Source organism: Leptinotarsa decemlineata, unplaced genomic scaffold, assembly GCF_025532065.1.
Source record: "Leptinotarsa decemlineata unplaced genomic scaffold, Ldec_3_MD MMD2_tig00078422_RagTag_RagTag, whole genome shotgun sequence".
In the NCBI taxonomy this organism is placed as follows: domain Eukaryota; kingdom Metazoa; phylum Arthropoda; class Insecta; order Coleoptera; family Chrysomelidae; genus Leptinotarsa; species Leptinotarsa decemlineata.
The window spans coordinates 1,365,004-1,381,782 of record NW_027412747.1 but is presented as its reverse complement, the minus strand read 5'-3'; the positions used below and the strand labels follow the sequence as shown (position 1 = coordinate 1,381,782).

The 16,779-nt window shown below is 33.7% G+C and overlaps 1 protein-coding gene across 1 annotated transcript in view; it reads left to right on the top strand.

The window, feature by feature from the left end:
- The first annotated feature begins 4,510 nt into the window (after positions 1 to 4,510).
- Myo81F (unconventional myosin 81F) overlaps positions 4,511 to 16,779 on the top strand; it is a 359,268-nt gene continuing 346,999 nt past the window's right edge. Inside the window, exon 1 of the mRNA XM_074185988.1 lies at positions 4,511 to 4,742. Within this exon, the coding sequence (XP_074042089.1) occupies positions 4,715 to 4,742 (28 nt within the window). The 5' untranslated portion in view covers positions 4,511 to 4,714. The remainder of the gene's footprint in view (positions 4,743 to 16,779) is intronic.

Below are 16,779 nucleotides of genomic sequence, written 5' to 3'. Positions count from 1 at the left end.
CCTACCTAATTGTTACTGTGTCCATATTATAAATATCTTTATTATTTATTCATTTATTTATTGTTTGTAATATGTATTATGTTCATCATCATTTCACTATTATCCTACATTATTATCTTTATACTATATTATTTCAGTATTCAGTATTATCTTTGTATATAGACTAAATACAAAGGTATTAATTATCATTGTCTAATGATTCCCTCTCAGCTTTACAATGATATCGTTATGATAGATTTCGATATGCGTCTTTTCACCATCTATTATACAAAGGTGCAATCAGGAGGAATACGTATCAGAGGACATCGTGGAAGAAAACTGAAATAGATGGCGAAACTATCTTTTATCCCGCTTAACGCAAAAAATACTGCATTTACAATAGAAACGCTCGTGTTTATTTGCCTGGTAATATAAAATATTCGTAAGGTATTTTATTTTCACGTATGATGATATTTCAAAATATTCTTTGTTCATTTATTCTTCACTCTAATTTATTTTGGGATAAATTATATGGATTAATTCATCAGAAATTATTCTGGATAATTTCGTCATATTAAAAAAATTCTATCAATAAATTGATGAATGAGCCGTTACTACGTGGTAGGAAATCATAATGAAGAAAAGAGAATTGAAACTTTCTATGTTTTTTATCACTTTTATTGGTAACTGACGTTACTGCAGTTTCATCCTATTATAAGGGCATTTTCAAACTTATACATTAAACTCATGTATAAGTTTTTTATACTTTTTTTTTTAATGACTCAATTTCGCATTACGAGTAGTTGAAGTTGTTTGGGAATTTTGCTAGACGTTGATTTAGGTACTATTCCATCAATACATAATTGAAAAGAAAGTCATGTATAAATTGATGGGTGTAGCCGTTACTGCGTGGTAGGAAATCATAATGATGGAAAGAGAAATGAAACTTTCTATGTTTTTTACCACTTTCATTTGTAACTAACGTTACTGCAGTTTCGTCCTCTATAAGGACATTTTCAAACTTTATACATGAGTTTAATGTATAAGTTAGAAAATGTCCTCATAGGACGAAACTGCAGTAACGTTAGTTACAAATAAAATTGGTAAAAAACATAGAAAATTTCAATTCTCTTTTCTTCAAAAAAATTCCAATTTCACATTCAATAGAATCGAACGAACAATGATTTTGTCGCCTTTACCACAAACTTGATTCTACCATATTTCATCATTGTTTCAAACCCACTAAAATGAATCACTAGTTTGGACACTCGGCCATAAATAGAACAACTAACAAATGCAATCCTCCTCTTTTTATGTTTATTGTGTTTCAATACTCATACTAATACTTTTCTGACAAATACCTAATACTCTATTTCCTGGAACATAAATCAATATTAGCTACCTGCTAGGTAGATATTACTCATGTAAACCGCATATTTGTTTTATTGAAAATATATCGAAAATTGTGTCCCATGATCCTTTCCTACTGTAAAATAGAAAAAATGCATTACTGAAAAATGTGCCGAATTTCATTCTGCTGCTTTGTTTCAGTATCTGTAAACCTGACCGAGGTGTCACATCGCATTTTCCTTGTCAATAATCAAATTAGAACAATAAGGTATGTTACCTTATTTAAGGTATTGAAGAAAAAAACATTTTGTAATATGCACTCCGTGCATATGTGTTGTTTCCTGCTCTCGGCAAACAAGTGTTGCCCATCTTTGCACTTGGCTGCACCGCGCTGATGAGGCCAATAGCCAGAAACACGTGTCCGCGGTTTACCCCTCTTTTTGGAGTGTTGTGTCCACGAATTGTTCCATTTTTGATACGTATCATATATATCTCTCTCTGTATATATCTGTACAGGGTGTAACATAAGTACTTTAAAATATTCAAGTGACGTATTCCTGAGACAAATTTTGAGGAAAAAAGTCTATATGAACTTGTGTCCGAAAATGCTCCGTTTCGGAGATACGGGGTGTTGAAATTGAATGTTTTTGTTCGCTTTTCGGAAATGACTCTTGCAAAAAATAAGTTATTTGCACAAAATTCGGTACCCGGGTTTTTTTTGACGTGGGAAATCATAATTGCGTATCAATTTTCATGTTACATCTAGAGGGCGCTGCGTACGCTGTCATTATTTATTTCAAATTGCCATAACTTTTTTGACAGTAAACTTTTGGTACTTTTCACGAAAAAACCTAGTTTCCACACCTTTTCCAAGTAAAAAAGGTACACCTCCTCAACAACGCTGGAGGTGATCGTTTTCGAGATATTTACGATTTTCTATATCGATGCATATTACTTAGCTCCTAGGGCGCTAAGTGAAGTTGCTGAGAATATTACAAAAACTAAGTATGTGGTGGATCTCGTCAAAACGAACAACTTTTTCCTATAAAATGTTTAACGAAGAATGATTCGTTTTCGAAATACAGATTGTCGAAATTTTCAAAACATGGTATGTTTTTGTCATGAGTTTTTTGCAGTTTTAGTTATTTTTATCAAAATTTATACGCAGTATAAATTTTAAAAAAATTGTCAGGTTTAATTATTCAATTAGAAAGTGCCACATTTCGGAGTTGGTAAAAAAAAAACAGTTCGGAGAAATACTATGTTATTTATTGGGAAAATGAACGAAAATTCAACGTAACAACTAATGCAACAACTGTTCAAAGTGACGACCCCCAACAGTAATACAAGCTTCTGCTCTCCTTATCAAAGAATTCCGCACCCGTTGAAAAATGCCCGGAGTGTTTCTTATCGTTTCGCAGCAAGCTATGATGCGATACCTCAACATTTTCTCGTTTTGAATGGGGCTAGCATAAACTAGTGATTTTAGGTATCCCTAAACGAAAAACCGACGGGATTGAGGTCCGGTGACCTCGGGGGCCAATGCTCAGTGCCTCCTCTTCCTATCCATCGTTGGGGATATGCTACGTCTAAAAAACTTCTTGCTATCACACTAAAATGAGCAGGAGCTCCATCGTGCATAAACCAAGAGTGATTTCGGAGACCAATGAGAACATCTTCCATAAGCTGGAAAAGCTCGTGTTTCAAAAAATGTAGGTAAGCATCTCCATTCAAACGTAGGGGATGATAAGGATATAATTGCTGTTCCTTTAAAATTCTGTGAACTGTCATGTGACTCACATTTAAAGTTTGACTAATTTTTCTTGTACTTGTCTCTGGATGTTCACTAATTTCTTCGAGAAATGCCTTCTCTAATTCTACAGTTTTTGTAGTCCGTGGCGTCCTACTGCAGAATTTGCTCCAAAAGATTCGCAAATGTCGCTGCACAGGGAGTCACGCGTTGGGGATACCTTTCCTGCCAGATGCGTCTGGCCTCGCTTGAATTTCCGTCAGCCAAGCCGTATGGAAAAACCATATCAGCCATTTCAGTATTCGTAAAGTCGGGCATGGTACCAAAAAATCACTTTATAAACTCCGAACTGTGAATTTGTCAATTAACAGTTAAAAATGTGACAGCGAACTTCTATTTTTATAAACAAACTTTCATAGCCTACTCGATTTAATTAAATTAATTTGCAAGCAGAGAGTGACAAAAATTATTGAAATCAAATTTGGCTAGAAAGTAATATGCACCGATATAGAAAATTGTAAATATTCGAAAACGATCACCTCCAGCGTTGTTGAGGAGGTGTACCTTTTTTACTTGGAAAAGGTGTGGAAATTAGGTTTTTTTCAGGGAAAGTACCAAAAGTTTACTGTCAAAAAAGTTAAGGCAATTTGAAATAAATAATGACAGCGTACGCAGCGCCCTCTAGATGTTACATGAAAATTAATACGAAATTATGATTTCCCACATCAAAGAAACCCGGGTACCGAATTTCGTGCAAATAACTCATTTTTGTAAGAGTTATTTTCGAAAGGCGAACAAAAAAATTCAATTTCAACACCCAGTATCTCCAAAATGAAGCATTTTCGGACACAAGTGTTATTCTTATTTTATATTTGTGAATGGAAATTAGTGTTGTGATGTTTGAAAGCTAGTCAGAAATCATGGTGGAACTCGACTTTTCTGCTATAGGTAAGAATAGTTTTGCAAAACAGGTCTAGTTACTACCCTTCAATAAGGGATTATTGACATTTTGTGCCCCTGAAAATGATAGACTTTTTTTCTTAAAATTATCTCAGGAATACGTCACTTGAATATTTTAACGTACTTATGTTATACCCTGTATTTCAGTTGATATGGAACGTTACCCAATTTGTAATATTGTAATTTGTATTGTTTCATAACTATGTGAAATTTTTGCAGTTTTTTCAATGTATTCCACAAAATTCTCTGGAATTGGTATTCTCAAAAAATATAACAATTTATGACCCAAGTACATTATAATGAACTGAAATATGTTTGAAATATTTTATCCTATTTTGGTACTTCCATTTCCTTATGTTGGTTGAATTGATAACAAGAATGGAATCATTATGTATTTTAATATTTTATTTTAAGGTCATGCGTAGTCGGATATCTCAATTGACGTTCCGTCGCTTCTCTGTGGTTTAATATTCCTACCGATTTTTCATCTGTCAATCTACCCACAATTATTTTATCCCAATGGCAACATTGTTTTTTAGTTAGTGCTTAGACTCTTAACGTATGTGATTGTTAATATGTTCTGTTCGCGTTTATCTGTGGTTATTCTTATTAATTTTTATTTTATATTTGTGAATGAAAATTAGTGTTGTGATGTTTGAAAGCTAGTCAGAAATCATGGTGGAACTCGACTTTTCTGCTATAGGTAAGAATAGTTTTGCAAAACAGGTCTAGTTACTACCCTTCAATAAGGGATTATTGACATTTTGTGCCCCTGAAAATGATTCACAAAATTTTTTTTCAATGGAATTATGTTACTTGTTTTCATTTTTCTCAAACCATCCAGAAATTGAATGAGAATATTAATGGATATCAGGCAGGCAGTGGAAAAATGTCTTTTCTATTTTCTATGGGTGGTACTTTTTTCTATGGACTTTCTTGATATTCATTTTTATTAGTTATCGCATTTACCTTAAAAATGAGATTTTTGGTATACTCACAGAAAAACTATTCTGAAATCGTCAAACCTACCAACAATAAATAATACAGACCAACTTTGTTCCTTTTATAGAAAATTTCTTACTAGGTTACGAGGTAATGAGTTATTACAAAAGGTAGCAAGACAAAAATCATAGAAAATAAATGTGATTTCACTTTTGGTGTCATCATTATATTTTTTCAAAACAGGAATTTTAAAGTTAATTTTGGAATCATGCCTTCAAGCAAATCAACTAATATTTGATATTGGGGTTATTTTAGATCCCATAGGTGTTCCAAAACTTTGTCATAGAATTGGTTAAGTGTTTTCTTTAATTATAGTAATGTCCGTTATATTAAAAGAATTGGACTGGTTAGTAGAACTGACTGTTTCTACATTTTTTTCAGTATTAGTTGAACATGTTTGATTCACATAAAAATATTTTTCTGAATATGTCAACAGGACCCTTGCCATATGACATTTTTTCTTATATATGCATTCTATCTTACCTATAGGGTTGTGTTATTACTAAAGGGTTACTGTATTTCAGCTTCAAAAAGAATTCATCAATAATTTGTAGGTGTGGTTTACTATCATGACAAAGTCCTGTTCAGTAAATTCCACAGAATTATCTGAGGTAGGTACAAGATTTCACAATTGCTTACACACTAAACTTCAGTGACTTTTTTGTACGCACTTGGAGAATTTTTTTCCCTGTAGTCCTGTTATGAGCTAACTTCATTGTTTGTCCACCGGAACTTTTTCTGGAACATAGGTATTTGTTAGTGCTTTTCTATTGGGTATGGTCTTTTTAATGCAAGACTCAGAAGTATCAATTTGACCTACAAGTAAACCCTTAAGGTCTGCAAGAAAACTTTTTGTCGCAATTTCAGAATAGACTTGGATATCTATTTGTTTTCTATCAGCTTCAATAGTTTGGTTGCCTGTTGAAACTTTTGTTTTGTTGTTGGTTCCAATCAGGACTCTTTGTTTTCTTTTAGTTGTCTGTTTGCCATGTTTATAGATTGTTTCTATTATACAAGGCCATCACAAATAATAGGACTTGATTTGATAACCCTGAAAAAAATAAAAAAAAATTGAAAAAATGAACCGAAAATAACAATTTTATTAAACAAAAAACTGAAATTACAAATTGTTATTGAAATTATTATTATTATTAAAATAATAATAATTATTTCAAAATTGTTATTTTCGGTGAATTTAAAATATTTTTTTTCAGGGTTATCAAATCAATTTATATTAGACAATGGGACTCCGAAATGATGAAATAGCATTTTTGTTCTGGTGAGGGAAAAGTGTTTTCGATACAGTGATAATAATATTTTTTTGAACTTTTGTTTTGTTATTGGCTCCAGTCAGAACTTTTTGTTTTCTTTCAATGTCTTTGTTACATATATTTACAGATTGTTCCTATTTTTCTACACAAGGCCATCGCAAATGATGGAACTTTTACTTTCACCTTCAACAATCTGAAAATTAAGCAAAGGCAAATCTAAACAAAAAATGATTATGGCGTTTTTTACGAGTGATTTTTTTTATTTTGAAAACTGAAAAGGATTATTTTTTGAAATGTCAATTAATTAAAGAAAGCGAGGTAAAGAAATTTAATTTTTTTTCTGATTATTCAATTTATAGCCAATATTTATGAAAACATTTCAGTGTGCCCTTTATTACACCTAATTTTCTGAATTCCTTTTGAAGAAAGGAACAATGAACTACATATCATGGGAGAACCAACTCGTTACTTCGCAACAAATTGTATATTATTAGACTTGATAATCTGTTTGAAAAAGTTGAATGTCACCGACTGCACTCTTGTACTCTTTTCAAAGATCATTGTCTAGTGACCCATCTGGAACCCATCTCAAAAAATTCAAGTATTAGGTATAAATAACTATGTAGTCTCATCTTCATATGCAAGAAGTAGGTACACTTATGGCAGTACACTTATGGCAGTACACTTATTTTGTGTAGAGAAAATATGAGATTTGAAAACAGAAGTAACTTAGTTGCACTGAGCTGTAAAATGCATTGTGAGATATCAGCTGTAGATTCGCCAAACAATACGAGGAAATTCAAATACTTGGATATTATAAGCTCCTACGGATTCACTCAAATGATATTTGAGCCAACAAGATAACTATATTGACAATATCTTCATTAACTTCCATGGGAAGCTGAACACTGAAAGTAGCGTATATGTTCCCTCACTATCTGATCATGGGGCTATTGACATAAAAATCAATATACCACACCTATTGGAAAACAAAGCAGTAAATGAAAGATTCACTTATAGATCTTTAACCAACAGAGTAAAACTCATAATCTATCAATTGTTAGAAAATCACAATTATGACTTCATAGCCTCAGATATCAATATTAATGATAAATGGAACATATACTATGAAATATTTCTTGAATATATGAAAATATCATTTCCCGAGGTAAAAATAAAAAGTGTCAGGGAGAAAACTTCAACTTCAGTCAAGTGGTTTACTGATGATATAAGAAAAATGAGGGATGAGATGTATAGACTCAGCGATTTATATGCTGCTTCAGGTGTGATGAACTCGCACTAAAAGTATAAACTCACAAATAAAAGCAAACTATTGATGAGGCAAAGAGCAAGGCAAACACTGACTTCATTGAACATTCAGACAGTATACTGCAAGAGTCTCTTGGAAAGTCATTAACACAAAAAGGACTATAAAAGCTGATAGAGAAATAATAGAAAATTAAATGAAAACTTCAAATTGTTGAGATTGTGAAACCTATGTACCTACTTCGATATATTTTATATAATTTATTACTTATATTTCTCTATCTGTGCTGTATTGACCTGTGTAAAAACTCAATGTTTATTTTAACACTAATAAAATATTCTATTCTATTCATGTAGGTAATCAGGATTTTGATAAGCGCGTAGCTTCACTATGGCACTATTCAAGGTTGTGGATGACAATTATTCTTCCAAAGAATTTGACAGAATTGTACAAACTTTTGTTGAGTTGATTACATTATCTTGATTTTTCACATGATTCAGTGGGCCTCTTGACAAATTATCTTACTGGTCACTTCCAGTATACATCACTTAAGCAGAATAAATTTAATTTATTTTTGACATTCAATGGAGTCCCACATAGTTCAATTCTAGTTTCCTTATGTTTTGTTATTTATGCATCTCAATTTCAGGAATATCTGCACTATAACAACAGACCACCACTCCTTGATATAGGCACGAAGTATAATGAGCATAAAACTCTTGACTTTCATTCCTTAAGGACTATCACTTCTTTTTTTTTCAAGTACCGACCTCAAAAACGGTAAATGATATTTGCTATTTGAAAAAACCATCTGACTAAACTTCCGGATGGGCAAATTCCATACTAGTACCACGGTGTGATATTTACCTCAAAATTGATTTTTCATTATCAGCTAAACTTTGTATGTTTGGTGACATGTCTAGTTAAACCTTATATGTATAGTTATATTTTCCTTCTTTGAGTCCATGTTACTAATTTCATGAATGAAGGGAGTTAGGTTCTAGTTGAATTCTTCCATTTTTGTACATTCAGTTGAATTATTTCAACAAAAAACTAATATATCTTGCTTATTCATTATAATCATATGCTTCGAGAGACGCATATGATTTCAAACACGAGTGTTTTCAATAGAGTTTAATGACTTTTGTAGTCTGGTTTTTGTGAACGTTTAAAAGATAACCACGAGTGGCGCTATCATTTGTTGGAAGTTACTTATTCGAATTTAAAGTCAAATCGATTTCAAAGAAAATAAGTTTAGACAGATTTCTGTCATTGTCTGATATATATATATATATATATATATATATATATATATATATATATATATATATATATATATATATATATATATATATATATATATATATATATATGTAACTGAATAAGCAATGTTCCTTGTACCCCATTCAATATAAGTTGTCTGAATATCCGACCCAATTTAATCTTAGCATATGTGAATTATACTAATTCAAACTTCCATTGCCTAATATGATTTGAAATCTCTGATTGAAATGAACAGCTAAAGTATCAATTATTATGTTAAGCAGTAAAACGTGAAATGAAATACAATAAAATGAATAAAATAATCAAGATAAAAGATGGAAATAACTACTTGGTAAACAGGAATGAAAATAAGCAAAAATTGAACAATTGATAAAAAAAATAAAAATAATTAAATTAAAAAAGATTTCAATATACAAGTTACTTCACGACGTTTCGATTGTTAGTATTCACAATCGTCTTCGGGCGATACTAGTAATGGAAATATCGTGAAGTAACTTGGTTTGAATTTTTTTTTAATTTTAATTTTTTCATATTTTTTTTTCAAATTCTTTTTTTCAAATTGGAAGGGTATGGACCCAAGATGGAGGTATTCCATTATTCATAGACCTTGCATCTGATAAGTTATCATTTATGTATACTGCCTGCTTTTTAGATGAGAGATAAGACTGGAAGAATTTTAAAGCTGATCATCTGATACCATGAAATTCAAGTTTCTCTATTAGTAAATGATGGTTTACACAGTCAATAACTTTGCTCAGATCCCACAATGTTAGAACCGTCTCCATTTTCTACGTTTCTAATCACCTGTTGGATGACTTCAAGCACTGTGTCGGTGGTGGATCTATTTCTGATGAATCCAAATTGATGTTCATGTAGAATATTGTGTTTATTCAGATATAGCATTTGTCGCTCTTTAACGATAATTTCAACGATTTTTCCCAAAAAAGGTATAATTGAAATAGGTCGGCAATTATCAGGGGAATTCGGGTCTTCTTTTTAATGGATGGGTATTACCTTGCCGATTTTATATACATCCAGAAAATGTCCTTCAGTGAAATACTTGGTGATTTACTTATGTGAACTATCAGAGGTTCTACAAGAAGGTTTATAGTTTCTTTGAGGATTCGACTATTTAAATGATAAATTTCATAACAATTTGTGTTTTTAAGTTTATGAATTCCGTCCACTACATCTTCATGAAGCACAGGAAGCATGAAAAAAGAATCACACGGTTTGGAAAAACGACTTAAATAGTCTAATGTACTGGTATTACATGCTGGAAGAGATTTAGTTATATTTTCGAGTATATTTAAAAAAATATATTAAATTCATTTGGATTGATAGTAGTAGTATTTTTATTGACCGTATTTGAAGAGTTTTGTTCAGAATTGATCAGTCTCCATGTATCCTTGACTTTGTTATTTGACATTTGAATAATATGGTCCTAGGAGTTTCTTTTTGCCAAATTTATTTCACTTTGGTATCTTCGTTTGTATTCTGCGAAAATAGCTTTATCTTTAGGATTTTTGGAAGAGATGCTGAATGTTTGAAGTGTATTCAATGTATTTCTCATTTGGCGCAAATCATTATTGAAAAAGTTTATTGATCTTTTGGCATATTTATTTTTAGATATCTTCAAAGGGAAAAATTTGGAAACAAGATTACTATAAGTATTATTGAGGGTTTCTGCTAATACTTCTAATGGATTTTTATCATCATAGAAAATATGCCAGTTAATAAGTAGAGCTTGGTTCATACCATCTAAACCCACTTGGTTTATTTGTCTGTATCATTTAATCTCGACGTTACATATCTGTTGTTTGAGAATATGTATGTATTGCCCCATATGATCTGAAATACAGGGATCACAAATACCTTCAACACACTCAGAGTCATGGATATTAGTTATAATATTGTCAATGCAACTAGAAGATGTAGGACCCATTCTAGTGGGAGTAGCGATCTTAGGTTTTAGACCAAAAGAATCTAAAATATTTAGCCAAGTTCTAGAAATATAATTGAGTTTATTTATGTCAATATTGAAATCTCCAATAACGATTATCCTTTTGTATTGATCTGAAATTCTTGTGATGATTGATTCAACTTTATTGAAAATTAAATCATAATCTTGGGACAAAGAGGACCTATAAGTAGTTATCAGGACAGTATTCGATTCAATTAACATGATTCCACAAAATTCTGCATGTTGTTCAACACAAAACGATTCTAAAAGGAGTGGTTTACAAGTTATTTTGCCATTTGCATATATTGCAGCATCACCGTGTTGCATAGTTTTTCTGCAATAGCATGATATAAGGTTAAAATTGTGAATGTTTAAAATATTCAAGCAGTCTATATTTGGCCAATGTTCAGTCGAGCAAATAATATCCTGACGTTTATCTTCAAGATATAATCACAACTGGTTAACTTTATTAGTGAGACACTGAATGTTCAAATGAAAAATCTTCAAAGAGTCTTCCTGAAGATTTTCTGTGGAATCGTTTATCCTAAAAAACTCAGTGGTTGGGATGCACCAGCTTCTCCTAAATTATTGTGATCACTCAGGAATCTCTTGCCTTTTCTGAAGTGAAATCTTTTAAAAGCAATATTTTCTGGCCAAAAGATGGGATCATACACTATTTGTAAATGTTCTGGGCTGACGCCAATCATAAATGATTGATTGTCAGAACGGGGATTTGCAAACTCTAGCTTTTTTACACTCACATCTTGTGATTTTAACTTATTTTGCAAAAATTGAGTAATATTATCCTGTGTTTCGTTATCTGGAACTTTGGTGATATATAACCAAATTTTTTTTGTTATCCGTTTTTCCACGAAAATTTGTATCCCCTTCGTCTGTGCCATAATTTGTTTTTCTTTTCTTTCTTTGTCTTCTTTTTGGCTCTACAAAATCTCGTGCTTCAGTTTCATCATTTTTTTCCTTCCCCATTTTGATTTACTAGTATATTTTCTGTCTCAGTTTGAACCTTCGCTAATTCACAAAGGTTTGACTGTACTTTATGAGGTGGGAAGTTATTTACCATTTGGTTAATAGAAGATTTAATTTTCCTTTGTAACAATGTATTAGATGCATGTTTACTTTGGCTGTTTTTTGCGATCGTTTCACTATAAGATGTCTTCAACGTACTATTCCCTTGTAGAAAATTAATTCGAGTCACGGGACTCGTGGAAATAGGAACAAAAGGAGTATTGGAACTGAGACCAGAAGCCGGTTTTTCACTAGGATTTGTCCAGGTTGAGACCATTGCGTTATTGGTTAACAATTGAATTAGTTCAATATTGGATTCTTTAAGAATAGTTATCTGATTCTTGATTTCTTTCATTTCAATCAACATTTCAGTTTTATCAGGTGTAGGAGAAGGGAGCAGTTCCTTCATGATATTTTTGATTTTATCCTGTGAATCGTTTGGGTCAGGTTTGCTATTTGTACTATGGTTCTACAATCCCAGCACAAGTAAATCAACAGTTTTCTACCCTTCATAGTAGCAGGTCTATGCTCTGCTGTGGACAGCTGTGCACAAGACACCGTTACACCTGTCACATACAGCCAACTGTTCATCCTTTGTTTCTTGAAAATTGCACTTTGAGCAACTCATTATGTTAACAACTGTATATCCTAATAGTTGTCTCCGTAGCCACTACCAAATGAACAAATATATTAGGATTTTTTATTACATAGTTTCTTACCGCCTATTTTTATTTGAGGCACTTTTTCAGACTTTCTTACATTCTAAGTTTTATTTTATCTATAAAGACTGGAAATTTCCTCGATGATCACTTAAAGTTTGTTTTCACACCAACATTCTATAGATCGTATCTTTATCTTCAAATTGATATGCAATAGAAGTTGAAACCACCAACTTTTCCACTTAGAATAGAGGATATATTAGCACATACTCAGGAAAAGTTCCGGATTTGGTATTCGAGGACTTGGCTATACATTATAATGCCCACAGAACCGCACTACCAAAGACAATAAAAACTAATAAACATACTGAATTATTAAAATTGCTGAAAGGTATAATGGTAGCACGATTCCTTGAGCCGGGAATACCTCTAAAAAATGTTGCCTTTCGTTCACGTTTGCCGTTATTGTCATTATAGAGAATTGAAAATGAGCGATACTCCCCTAGTATCGATGTTCCGAATAAGAAATAAATATTTCACTAGTTCAGACTTCCATTATCTAATATGAATCTAAAATGATTTGAAATATTTCAAATAATATATAAAATTAAATGAATAGCTAAAATAATCAATTATAATAAGCAATAAAATATGAAATGAAATTACCTATCGCCTCTTCCCTCTTTCCGCTTCACCGGTTAAGCGGGAGTTCACCGTTTTTTCGCTTGACTAACGGTTTCCATATGTTGTGTATTCCTACGATAGCTTTGCTGAATGCGTCGTTGGATAACATAGGCTGCTTCTTAGAACTTTCTCTTGAACCAGTATTCCTCCTTGTGGATGAGCTCAGCTTGGGACCACTTGATGTTATGTTTTACCGATATAGAATTTGTCGCACTCACACGGTATCCAGTAAATGCAATTCTTGGAATCGCAGTCTGCGTTTGGTGGCCTGGTGTTCGTGAGGCTGCTACGGATCTGAAGCAGGTTGTAATGTTGTACTTAGACCCAATTCTTTTTATTCTTTCCAATAATCCTTCTGACGCAAGCACTGGTTGTGACGGCTGCTCTTCCTTGTGAGGCTCTTGCTGTCTTCTAGCCAAAATCTGTTCCACCATTACTTTGGAGTAACCATTTTGTTCAAAATCTTTTTTGATGATCATCATCAAGTGGTTCCAAGCTGAGATCATCCACAGGAAGAAACACTGGTTCGAAAGAAAGTCCAACAACGCATTGAGCCAAGCTAGCGAAGAGATTCACAATATATGGAAACATGTAATCAAGCGAAAAAACTGTCAACTCCTGCTAAACCGGTGAAGCGGAGGGAGGGAAGAGGGGATAGGCGAAAGCGTTTGAATGACCTATAAATAGTCAACTCTCGAAGGAATAGTCTAGTCATCACCCGAAGACTATTGTGGATACTAACAATCGAAACGTCGTGAAGTATTTTAGTTTGAACTATTTTCAGTTTTTAATTTCATTTTTAATTGTTGAATTATATTAGACAATGGATTTCTGAACTAGTAAAATTCAATAATTGAATAGGATTGGAAAAGTATCTTGATGAACAAATGTCCTTAATAAATATGGTAAAAAATAGGAAAGGACCCCGCAATTTCCTTATGGAAACTGGCTTTCGGACAATTTTTTTGTAATTTTGGGAAATAATAGTTCTGAACTAGTAGATCTAAAGTGTTCATGGGCCTAAAGTCCAAATGTTAATAGTTTAAGAGATATAGCTCGTCAAAGTTGGAAGTTTTATCATGCCATGGAAACTGGCTTTCGGACAATTTTTTGTAATTTTGGGAAATAATAGTTCTGAACTAGTAGATCAAAAGTGTTCATGGGCCCAAAGTCCAAATGTTTATAGTTTGAGAGATACAGCTCTTCGAAGTTGAAGTTTTATCGTGCCCATGCGCTATATGGCTTGTACGCACTTATGATTTTCTTGTTAAAGACAGCTCTGCATACATGTATATATATATATATATATATATATATATATATATACCACCCTGTAGATTTCTATGGGTTGAACAAAGCCTGCAAAAACGGTAACTAATCTTTTATCAAGTTTTTTACAAACTGTAGGTTTTCATCTAAAATGAATAATCTGAAAGTGTCTAGTTTGTACATTCTATGCAGTTCTTGCTCAGCAATTAAACTGGAAATATTGTGCTTTAACATGGAACGCCATCACTTACCATTGGCTGAGATGAATAGAGCTGTAGGGCTTCTTCAAGGTGGCATGCGACAAAATGATGTAGCTCTTCGTTTGGGGGTCTTCCAAAGTGTTATCAGTCGATTGTGGCGGCGTTTCCGTGAAACTGGCAGTCCAGCCGAACAACATCCAGGGCGAGGACGCGGTACAACTGCAGTTCAAGACCGATTTTTGGTCTTAACCGCAAGAAGACAACCGACAATCACAGCACCTGAGTTGGTTAACGTGTTGCAGCAGACGCACCAGGTAACCATTGGTCGTGATACTGTCAGAAATCGACTGCATGAAGCAGATCTCCACAACAGAAGGCCACTTAGATGTCCATCTTTGTCGAGAGGCAATCGCGGTAGAAGAGTGGTGTCAAGAACATCAAAACTGGGATGCAAATGATTGGGCCACAGTTTTGTTTACAGACGAATCCAGATTTGGATTTCATCCAGATTCTCGTCGAGTAAGACTGTGGAGACGACCTAGAAATAATGAACGTTTGAGACACGTCCAGGAAGTCCACACATACAGAGGTGGTACAGTAATGCTATGGGGCGGAATCATGATCGGCGGCAGAATCGATCACGTTTTTCCAAATCGCTCCCTCACAGCTCGACAGTACCTCGACACCATTCTTCTACCTATCGTCCGTCCGTTTGCTGGTGCTGTTGGTGAAAACTTCCACCTTATGCACGATAATGCTCGTCCACATGTCGCGCGTCTAGTGACTGACTGGCTCACCAACGAAGGAGTTGATGTATTGCCATGGCCAGCACAATCACCGGACCTGAATCCCATCGAGCATGTGTGGGACATGCTTCAACGAAGAATTACTCCGCATATGGGAAACATTCACACAACGTTTCAATTGAGAGAGCTTTTAATCGCTGAATGGGCAAATGTACCTCAACAAGACATTGACAATCTCATTTTGTCGATGCACGATAGATGTAGGGCCGTATTTTTTTTTAGTTTTGCTTATATGCGCACTCAGTATTTTTGACCATTTAATAAATTTTGTTGTAAGTTACATTCGTTTAATAATCACCCGTCATCTTTTTTTTCCCTAAAGCGATCTAAAAAAAATTATTGCCATTTTTAAAAATATCCCTAGACTTTTCCGATGTGTGTATATAAAGATAAATAAATAAGTACTATTTTGATCATTCTCATATTGATTTCAATTTAAGAGCCACCGGTAGACAGCTGTTTCAGCCTATTGGGCATCGTCAGTACCGGCAGGCGGTCCTCGATTGAAGACATGTTTATAACCAAGAAGAGTACTTAATAAAAATAACTGCGTAAACGCAAGCGAGACATAAGTGGAACCACCCATTGGTGTGACACCCAAGCCAACTTGCCAAGTTTTTATGTCAGTGTTGGTGGTTTGACCAATCAACCGACAACTGCGGTAGCAGAAATTTGGGAAGCTAACCTGAAATGCCATCGGAAAAAGAATCCACATCATCCACGACATCTAAGATCCGTCTTCAAGTTTTTTTTCCCATACAATAAACTTCCAGCATGCAAAGAATGTTAATGCTTTTTATCGCATAGCTGGAGCTATTATAAATAGATATCACCCCGTCATTACCATACAAGATGCAGGTGTTGAATATGCTCGAGAAATGATTCGTAGGTCAAGTCTGGTGAACGTTGTCCAAGCCAGAGTAGAGGTGGACAACTTAACACGAAGATACGCTCAATGGCTACGGCTTGATGAAGGCATAGTAGATTTTCCTGTACATGACCTGAATTACTTGAGAGACCTGACTGTTGGGACATATCAGGTAAAGCTTTCCCATTTTTACATTCAAGACAAACTAATACGAGATAATGACGAACAGTTTCAATTCGACCAAAATATTAATGACTTGGGCTTCTTGCGGAAACGTATATATTTCAGATTCCGAAATGCAACTACGCATCAGACATTTATAGCTTATGCAGTTCATGATGATAACGATCAGGATGAAGAAGATATTGACGATCCGATACTATGTACTACTGTACCTGTTGATGCGGAGCACGTACTGTAGGAGCATGTGCGCACGTTGCT